Source organism: Pleurodeles waltl, chromosome 6 (assembly GCF_031143425.1).
Source record: "Pleurodeles waltl isolate 20211129_DDA chromosome 6, aPleWal1.hap1.20221129, whole genome shotgun sequence".
Classification (NCBI taxonomy): Eukaryota; Metazoa; Chordata; class Amphibia; order Caudata; family Salamandridae; genus Pleurodeles; species Pleurodeles waltl.
This window is the reverse complement of record NC_090445.1, coordinates 397159896-397170990: the sequence shown is the minus strand read 5'-3', so window position 1 is coordinate 397170990 and position 11095 is coordinate 397159896. Positions and strand designations below refer to the sequence as shown.

Genomic DNA, 11095 nt, shown 5'->3' with positions numbered 1-11095 from the left:
ATTTTTGCCTTTGGACTTAATCATTGAGATGGAAGTCAAAAATCTTCAGTGGGATGAAGCATAAGGCTGTAGCGGACGATTGTTCCACGGGGTAGGATACCCCTTTCTCTATGAGCTGCTGAAAACAAAGTTGCTGCTGCTGAGAAGAATGTAGCAGAGGAAGCTGCAAAGTGAATCCAAACGGCGATGCACCCTGGATGAATAGGCATGCTGGTTGGTCCATATTTCCTTCTGGTTGTGAGAGCTCTTTTAGGCCAAATTTTGTCCTCACTTTTGGAAATTGTTCATCTGGGCACCTTTAACACCACAACCAAAGGCCCAGAAATGGATAGGGATCTCTTGGGAGTTCAGGACTTACACAGGCTACTTCCAGTTATGAGGAGTTTTCCACAACTAAGACATGTGAAACTAAAAAGAACATGTCCTACCTTTTACTTACACAGCATCTTTCCCTATGGGCTACCTAGGGCCTCCCCTATGGGTGACATATGTAACAATAGGGCAGTTTAAGGCTTGACAAGAGGTTTTAAAAGGTACATCAACATGGCCTTCAGGCTGCATTGGCAGGCCTGGGACAAGTTTTAAGGTGCTACTTAGGTGGGTGCCACAATAAGTGCCACTGGTAGCATTTAACCTACAGGCCCTGGATATATATGATATACCACTCTACAAGGGACTTAAGTGTAAATTCAATGTGCCAATCAGATGTATGCCAATCAAACCATGTTTAGGGGAGTAACCATGCACTTCAGTACTGGTCAGCAGTAGTAAACTTCAAAGATTCATAAGGCCAAAAGAGCAAAAATTCAGACACGATACAGGCAAGAAGGCAAAAGGTTTGGGGAAGACCACCCTGAGGCTGACAGGCCTAACAACATTGGATACAATGCCTGCCTCACCTGAATGCCTATCTTTTTTTGCCTCACTTAGCAGAGCTGCCCCAAAAGATCATTGATTTACAAGAATGCCAGTACTAAATTCTTATGTGTTGCCTGTGTCAAATATACAATTGCTTACCTAACCTACCTGTGCTTGGATTGGAAAATGTAACTAACTATATTCATTGCAACAAAGAGTGAGTAATAGTAAGTAATGATTGATGGTTTATCAGGTGGCAGACAGTGAGAGAGGGTGTTCAATTATTAGTAAATTTCATTTTGATGAATTGCAATGTTTGGTGCCTGATGGGTGATCATTTTCCCTAAAAGTGATTGCCATTTACAAAGTTACTTAGAGAACATTTACTTCTACGGTCCACTCCTTTTTTCGGGTTCTTCATAGATCAGACAAGTCACTTTAGTTAGCAAATACAAATCCATACAAAATACTGCAATTTCGTTTCTCTTCTTGTTCTTCAACAGCAGTGCACTACACTTCTATTTTGCTTGAGTTGGGACTGGAACAGAGTCAGGAGGAGGATGGCAAGACACGGGGCTGGACTACCTTATCAACAGCTAGAAACAGTAAGTTATTGACTTCAAAGGAAAATTATGACTCTGAGGACTAGTACTTAGCTGGGTGGAATGGAGAGAGGTCAGTTGATTTGGAAAATGCTGATGAGTGTGTGCATTGAACTTGTGGCAAAGTGAAACTCTGAGTCCTCTCATTTTTTGCTGTGCTTCTGAGTCTTTTTGATACACACCTTATGAAGCTCACCTCCCTTCTCTACAATACAGTTTCTGTTTTACAGTCTGCAGACCTTCTCCTCTCCTGCATGAACAAAAGGTGAACATTGAGCTCAACACTTCTGCTTACCTACCAGTCCGGTTCAGGCAGGCACCCAAGACTGACAGACATTCCAGAGGAGAATGCAGATGCACTGCCCAATTTGGCAATACAGTATCATTCTTCTTTTAACAATCATACTTTTGCAATGGCAGTTTGCATAAGGCTGGTGTGTGGCATCTCAGAATGGCACAACTGGTGCTTCAGATCTGGGGACCCTCTTCAATAACCACGCCCTACATACTAGGGTACCATTTACTAGTGAGTTACCAGAGTGGCTGAAGTGCCAGTCACATTACAGCTTTGGAGAAGAGATCTGGGCCTGGGAACATGTTTAGCAGGGGCCTAGAGCACTTACAGTTTGAAACCACATCATGTTCCACTTTCTCACAAAATTGAATAGAATGAAGAGCGTTTGAAAAAAAGTCACAGTAGAAGGAGGAAAAATTAATCTAAAGGGGAGAGGTAAAAATTAAAGAAAAATCAAATGAACAAGAGCTTACTGAGGCCAGTAGAGCCATCTGCCATGGTGCTGGTGGTGGCAGTGGAACGTCCACCCACCGTGGCAGTGGGCGCTGAAGTAAGAAATAAAGAAGATAATAAAAATAGATTAATGGTACAGTTAACCTCCTAGAAAATATTTTGACAGGCAAAGGAAAATGCAGTAGCATACTGACATTGTACTTTTCTAAATCAGATTGCCTATATTATTGAGTTTACCCCTTCCTAATTTTTGAAACCTTACCTAAGCCCTTGTCCAAATTTCCTAAACTACTTTTGAAAATACTAAAGCACTGCAACAAATGATCTTTTCTTCGCAAATCCCAAGGTCCTTTGCTGGGCCAGCTCAGTCAGTTTCCCTTTACAAGGGCTAGATGCATACTACACATCACTGAAAGATTGCTTGGGACTGTACGAGCTATATAAATAGAAAGACATGGAGAACGCAAACTCACTAATAATATATTACTACTACTACTATCACAGTACCTCTATCTTAGTGACAGAGGAGTCAGCATATTTACTACTTAAATAATCAGCCCAAGCAAGCACCTACAGCAACAAGCAGAACTTGGTAGCAACGAAAACCTGGTTCTCAAAAATTGGATAATATAAAGTTTGCAACATCACATTATGTGAACTTAATTTACCTCTGAGTGTAAGCAGCATGGTACTTGAAAGAAAAAAAACATTATAGGTCATCACAAAATTAGTAATAATTAATTACCAGTTTCCACCAATCCCTGCAACCTGGGCACCCAGCAGATCGAGCAGGTCCCTCTCCCAGTCCTGGATATCAGCCCAGCAGTGCATCAGCTGCTGCTCGATGTGCCAAACTCTGTATGTCCGCAAACACAACAGTGCACACTCCCCCACTGCAGCTGACACTTCAGCATGCCGTATCCACTCAGGGGCCTACTGCCAGCATGGAGGGGAGGTAAAGCTGCACAAAAAAACAAATGCGCCCACCTCATCCTCACTAAAAATGGTGTGAGGCTTCACTATCTGGCATCATCGGTGCTCGCAGGTTGTGTGGTTTGCTGCACCCCCTGCACTGCTGGAGCCTCTTCTCGCATGTTCTGCCATGGAGCTGGGTGGAATATAAAAAAATTACAGGAGGAAGAGAAGGAGTATAGAGGGAGAAATTAGTAAATTAGGGGGAAACTAATAAAAGGGCAAAAAAGTCACAGTAAATTAAAAAAGAGACAAAAACGTAAAATACACCAATACAAATACACACAAATAATAAGGAAATAAATGTAAAACAGGGGAGGATACGCTGCATAAAGTAAGGATGCTTAAGATATAGTAGGGATTAAAAAGTAGACCCAGCACTATGCACAGAGTAGGAAAAATAAGATGGCCATGTGCACAGGTGACAGCGTGGTTTTATTTGCACTCGCATCGCAATGCGGAAAGCACTACTCGCACTAATCAGCACGAATGGACAGCCGAGAATAACTCCACCCATTTGCATGGAGTTAGGCGGATTTTGGAGAGTTTTTTTGTCCAAAGCGTAGAATTCCTTGTAGCAGAATACCGCAAATTCTGCTCACCCATAGTAAATACTGCACCCCAGGCACCACCAAAGCAGATCTCTACTGTAACTAAGGACACTCTGCCAGGATGAAGGACTGATGTGCTGCTAAGAGGGACTGCCACTTTGCAGTTGCATTGCAATGTTGGCTTAAAGCTGCTGTGTACTGTGCTGTAGGAGGGACCGCCACTTTGTTGTTTGCTCTGCTGTATTGGCCTGCTGCCTTCTTCTTCTGTCTTGCAGTGAGAAGGACTGGACTTGCTCTCTACTTCCTTGAATCCAAGAGTCTCCAAGGGCTTGCTGGCTTGTCCCCAGTTCTTCTCTAGCCTCAGGGACAAAACTCCTGGTGTTGCTAGACACTGCCACCCATCAGTCCTATTCTTGCCTAAGGTACCCCTCTTTGGTTCTGGGCATCAGAAGTGGTTTCTGCAGCTACAAACTTCAAAAGGCAATGCATCGGCCCAAGTGCAGAAGACAAATCATTGCTTTGCATCTCCGACAGTGACACAGCAGCTATCAGATGACAGCGGCTTCACCCACTGCATGACCCAGCGATGAAGCACTGCTCGGCCTACCATTAACTCATTGCATCCACTTCTACAGAGCCCAACAAAGACGCACAACCCTGAGTGTGGCATAAATATCTCACTGTCGACGCATTGCTCCAACAAAGGTACTGTTTAGTGGACTCTGAGTGGGTTGTGTAGCTGGCCTCCCCTCCATCGCGGTCAGCCTGGATCTTGGATGTGCACCGGTCCCTTGTGACCTCAAGTAACCTTTTTATGGCTATACACTTCTAAGCACTGTTTTCACATTTAGGGACTGTTTACGATCTTTAGGAAGGAATACTCCATCACAAATATAACAGATATCCCATCTGCATAGGATATACTGGAACTTGTAATATGGCGGATGGGATATCTGTCACATTTGTGACAAAGTATACCATCCTCCAAGATTGTAATCAGGCCCTTAATCTTTAAAAAATCATATCTCGACTTCCACTGATTAGATTCTGTCATTTTGGCCTTGTTTTAATCAGATAAATATTATCTATTTTTCTAAGCTAGTATTCCTTCTTTTTATGTTGTTTTTCACTGTGTTACTGTAAATAAGTGATGCACAAATACTTTACACATTGCCTCTTAAGTTAAGCCTGACTGCTCAGTGCCAAGCTACCAAGGGGTGAGCACAGGTTAATTTAGGGAGTGTAACTGACTTACCCTGACTAAAATTGTGGCCTCTACTTGGACAAGGTGCAAACCTCTGCCAAGTAGAGATCTCATTTCTAACATCACTCTAACAATTAGTGTACTTAGTCCAACATCATATATGAATAAATCAATTGCTGTGTATATGTTTATGTTAATACAACAATTCATGTAATCAACCCGTGGTCGTTATTTCAATATTTAAAATCTGAGGGGTTTAATTGCAGTATATGCACATATCTGTCCAGCAGCAGAACATGAATCCAATGCACGATACTAGGGTGCACATATGTGCTAATCACCTCTTGCATGATATTCTGCCCATAAAGTGTACTTTTTGCTTGAGCTTCTGGCCAGTGGGCACGTGGTTATGTGCGGAGACTGTATTCTTGGGCAAAATGTCTGACTTCAGTTTCAATTGAGAGACTAACAAAAATATACAATTGTGTACCAAAAACACAATAATGTACATGTCAGTGGTAAGAAGACATTTACAGAGAAGCCAACAACAAACCTAGTGGAGCACGTTCGCAAGGTGAATAAATAAAACACACCAAGCAAATCAGTAAAAATGCTGGCCCACTAGCATCACACTAATGTGGCAAAGAAAAACAGTGCCAAACCAAAGGCCTGAATATGACCTTGGCGGATGGGATACTCCGTCACAAACATGATGAATATTCTGCCCACTGTTTTAGAAGTTCCATTATACCCTATGGACGGCGGGATGTCTGTCATGTTTGGTACGGATTATCCCATCTGTCAAGGTCGTAATCAGGCCCCAAGTCTAAAATAGGCAAAAACCTACAAATCAGACCAAGAGTATAAGCGTTCAAATGTATCAAAATACACAGCGCTAGTGTCAAAATCTAAAGCGTCTAATATAAAAGAAAAAGGTGAACAAAACTTCTCTGAAAGTCAAAAAGTGATGGAAAGCTCACTAATAGAGGGGACTGAATCACAGCGAAGTGGGAATCAATGCAACCTCAATACCTTTAGTTTGTGCACAAAAGAGATCATCAAAAGTAAATAAATTCTTGCTGAGAGTGATATTAGCACATTCAGTAATAAATGATGTAGGAATTCCGTGTGGACGACCTCCAGTTCGATCAATGATTCAAGGACTGTTAAAGCCTCAATCTGGTGAACATTCGTATTTCTCCGGCTGTCAATAAATACTGCCACTATTTACTAAATTCTGACTTAATTGTGTGGTCCATTTTTATTGATTCTTTGTTCTTTAATATTATACCTTAATCAACTGACAGTTATAGTTATGCTGTTGTTAGCTCCCAGTAGTCATTCTACCTGATGCTTTGTTTTATTCCTTTTTGATTTACCATTTTTAATTGTTTTCCTTATTGTGTAATAGTCGTTGTTTGCTGTTTATGTGGCCATCTTCTGCCCTGCCCCTAAATGAGCTCTTGTCTATTGGTGTGTTGTCCTGAACTCTAAAATGATATCAGATAGCATGTACATATGACCTTTCTCTTCTTTTATCTATGCTAATTATATTAGTTCTACTCTGTCTGTGGGTCTTTCTGAGCTTTCCCTGTTCTTTGAAGATGCCTTAGCTACCTTGCATGCTAGTGTCAAATCTATCTTCCCATTTAACCAGTGTTTAATTTGTAAATAAAAAAAAAACATGCCAGTACCGAAACCTCTCCTCTGAAAAACACAAGTACGGAATACTGAGGCAGCGTAATCCTGAAGCCATCTCAGGCCTCTTGAAATCCATTTACAGCCACTCCCTGCCCCTTCAGCTCGCTCTTGCAGCTTTCTGCTTTCTCCCTTTGTGACGTTTTTTTGCTTTTCTCTTCCTCCAGCTTTCCCATATGTGTATTTTGCTCGCAATAAATGCTTGAGGCAGAACAATAAGCGCCGGCACTGAAAAGTAAGTGCTGGTGCTCCGCACCGGAAACAACAAGCAGAAATTAATCACTGCATGTAACTCTTCCTTTAGTATTAGGAAGGCGTCTATACCTACAGTCCTACTTTCATTCAACTTTGTAATGGATCTGTACTTCTGCTGCTGTTCCTTTTATCTGGCAGTCGGCTCTTATGGTTCCACTGCTAAAAAACCTTACTGCAGACCCCTCAGTCTTCATTAGCTATCATCCCATTTTGCTTATTCCTTATGTTTCCATACTTCTGGGACGCTATATCAAAAGCTACCTACCTTCTCATCTTGAAACTCACTCCATTTTGGATTCAGCTTAATCCAGATTTCATTACCATCACATTACTGAAATGTTCCTGCTGTGTTCCCCCTCAGAACCATTTCCTTTATTCCCTTCTCCCCTCCACTAGTCCTAGTTTCCTTCCTCTAGTTCCCTTCCCTGCTGTTGAGTCCATGGCTTCCTCCTTTAACCTTTCTTTTTCACTTCCTCATCATTTATACAATTTTATATTTATCCGTACTGATGCATGCCACATGTTGGCTAGCTTCATCCTCCTTCCTCACCTGCACCTTGTAGCTCTATCAAATTGCTACTACACCACCTGGAGTTCAGTGACAACTCTACCACTTTGCCTCCCATTTTCCGACCTCCCTGTTCTTCCAATCCTACAAATATTTTCATACCTTGAGCTCTATCTGCCACTCAATAGCTACAATATGTTGGATCCACATCAGAAAATAAAAAAAACACATGAAGCACATCTCATAGTTGCAACCAAAACAGACGTATATTTTTACTGAAACTTCATGGGGAGCCGATGCAGACCTCACGATTTAGAAAGTTAGAAGGAACAGCCCCAGTATGAAGACTGGTCAGAAAGGGGAAATCTATGCTTTATTTATTTTCAAAAACTTGCAGCCAAAATCAATTTCCAGCCAGGTAAAGAGCAGGTATCGGATGAGCTGGAGATCACTTTAGATATAAACGGAGTCATCACGCTTTTAATAATGACACTTTACGCTGACTTATACTTCGGGTTCTGAGTGACCCTGGAACTACATCCCTGGACAGGATTTATTTCTGTCTCTCTAAAAGACACAACATTATTTCGAATTCACTTTTTTCTATTTTTACCCTCAACTTCTAAGCTGGCATGCCAGAAGGCTCCATATGTTTACTCGTCAACGAACATCATCCCTTTACCTTACCGCATCAGTTCATTCAAAGAACACCAACACAACAACATCTTAAATCTCAAAAAATTTGGAGCTGACTCCTGTTCTCTATGACAATGCCTCCAAGCAGTGGAATACCGAATGCAAATCAACAATCGTGACTCATTTCAAGGTTTCTTCCTGTGGAATCTATGTACGGTGTTTCCCAAGGCATAGGTGTAGCTGCAGGATTTATGTGTTATTACTGGAGATTGTTTAATGCACAACATCAAAATCATCTCAATTAGGAGACATTTCCATCCTGTGATCTACTTCACACACAAGCAGTCAGAGGCTCCTAACTAATTGTCTGAAGATATATCTGTAGGGTTCACTCCTATAGACAAGCTTCCTCGCTATATTGTGCTATAAATCATGTATACATGCAGATCTTGATACAAATTGGGATCAACATTGACTAATTTCCCTTGTTTATTTACGTTTTGATTTATGCTTTGAGGGGTTACAAATATGACACTCAGAATAACTAGGAAGCCGTTTTGATGTTTTGAATCAATAAAGCGTGAGATACGCAAAAGCAGCCAAAAGTAACACAAAATGGTGCAGCACACAGGGTTGTGAAGCTGTATACAACTGAGGTAGCTGTAGTAGTACCAGGTAATGCGTAGTGAGTATAATGGAGGTGGGGTGCGAATAATGGTGTGTAGAATGCTGGATGAGAGGTGGTGACCACATGATGAGAAGCGCTATACCACTACCCCGCAATGACCATAAACGATACTGCTAAACGTTAAGTAGGAGTAATGGAAATACGACGAGAGCGATGGTAAAACTTAAACAAGCAGTCATTAACGCTACAATTGTTATGAGTATTTGATGTGCCACCGTTTAACCCACCGTTTAACCCAAACTACTTAACTCGAGCGTATTTGACCGAACATTTTTAAACACATCTTATTTGTGACTGATTATATTTATCAATGTATTGTTTTCTCCTGTAGCCTCTAGATCTACAGATGTTCGTTTATTTCGCTGCTGACATATCCGTTAGATATTTGCACAATAAAGCATTCTTCCTTCCTTTCAGCGGACTCACGTCCTTTCATTGACCGTGCTAGAAACATCCTCCGTGTTCCACAGTTTTCAAATGTTTCTTGTACTTAGAAATGATTGGATATTTCAATGCAAATGTCCCAAAGTCTTAATAAGGAGGAATGTTGTTCACGTTAACATTTAAAAAAAAGTATGCTTCAAAGTACACTGCATATTTAAATGTTAAGTAGTTTGAGAAGATGAGCTTTTGAGCCTAAACGTTTTCTGTAAAATAAGTTTCACCTCTTTATTCCTCAGGCAGTAGATTACTGGGTTCACCATGGGAGTAATGACAGCATACACTGTGGATATTAGTTTATTCATTTCAAAAGAATTTATCTTTTTTGGCCGAGCATATATGAAGAGCGTGGAAGTGTAAAATATGCTAACAACAGAGAGATGTGAGGCACAGGTAGAAAATGCCTTCCATCTGCCTGTAGTGGTGGGAATTTTAAGAATGGTCAAAATAATGCACAGGTATGACACAACTGTTACAAGTAGTGGGATAAGCAAAATGATCAGTGCGAGAATGAAATCCACCAATTCGGCCAAAGACATGTCCATGCATGCCAGATTCAGCACGGGGGAGATATCGCAGAAAAAGTGATTAATGATGTTTAAACCACAGAATTCTAAGCGCGAAATAAAGACAATTTTGATGGCTGTGACAAGGAACCCACTTAACCAGGTGCCAGCCGCCAACTGCATGCAAAGAGAGCTGCACATAATGGTTGGGTAGCGCAAAGGGTGGCAAATAGCAACATAGCGGTCCAACGCCATGACAGCTAGAAGGACACATTCTGTGCACATCAGGGAAATGAAGAAAAACAGTTGGGTCATGCAGCTTTCAAAGGAGATGTGTTTATTCGCAGTGGCCAGATTGGCCAGTAGGTTGGGGACCGTAGTCGAGATGTAGCACAATTCCAGAAAAGCCAGGTTGCTCAAGAAGAAATACATTGGTTTGTGGAGGTTTCGGTTTGCTCTGATCATTGCGATGATGATGATGTTTTCCATCACCGTCAGAATGTAGAATACAAGAAATAGACAGAAAAATGCACCTTTAAATTGGATTTGAGCTGGGAATCCACTGAGAATAAAATCCTTGACTGTGGTCACGTTTCCTTTTTCCATGAGTGCTGTGGCTTTTCAGAATCTGTGAGGAGAGAGAATAGGACTGACTGAAAGGTTTAGTGGCAAACTTCGCTTGAAGGTCTAAAACAAATGCAGGAATGTGGAGAAAACGTAAAGCAGGACCTGAAAACCTGCAACCTGATGTTTACTGTCACGCATTTCTCATCCCCAGACCTTACTCTGCTATCCATATTACCATGAGCTCTCTTGCGCTCTATAAACGATTCCCTGAACATTATTCTATTGTACGCATTCCTTTTCTGCTTATGTGAAAACTGCACTGGTTTTAACGTTTCACAAAACATTCTCCTGTTTCATGCTGTATTCAGCATACAGTCCTTTTGTTTAGCCCAGTTGGCTTCCCTCCAAGTATTGCCCGTTGTGCCCTGAAATCGTACTTACACTCATTGCTGCCACGCACTACTTACTCAGTTGTTCGCCCTCCAGTAATTAATGTACTGTCCCTGCGCCCAATTTCACTCTATATATTGCCCTTGGCCTGATTCGACTCCGAATTAGGAGCCTTTTTGTATTTTTCTTCCAACATAACACCTGAATCTTTCATGTTGAAAATTGTGCAGCACCGACATGTCTTCTCTTTATAACATGTTATTAGTTATGTTAGGTGTAGGGAATCAGAGATGTAGGCTCTAGTACAAGAGGCCTCAGTCCTGTTGCGAGCTGTTGCGGAACTCTCAGAAGGCCTTAACAATCGAAGAGAAATTGGTTTCTGTGATGAACCACGTCCATACCATTACTACCTTGAGACAGGCGGTAAGGGCTTCTCAGAACATGTGCATAAAATATGCATTCAAATACTAT

General features: G+C 41.5%; 1 protein-coding gene across 1 annotated transcript; it reads right to left on the bottom strand.

The window, feature by feature from the left end:
- Window positions 1–9325: 9325 nt before the first annotated feature.
- LOC138301591 (olfactory receptor 6B1-like) lies at window positions 9326–10273 on the bottom strand. The gene has a single exon (XM_069242108.1). It carries the CDS (start codon window positions 10271–10273, stop codon window positions 9326–9328), a length of 948 nt encoding a protein of 315 aa, XP_069098209.1.
- Between the last annotated feature and the right edge of the window lie 822 nt (window positions 10274–11095).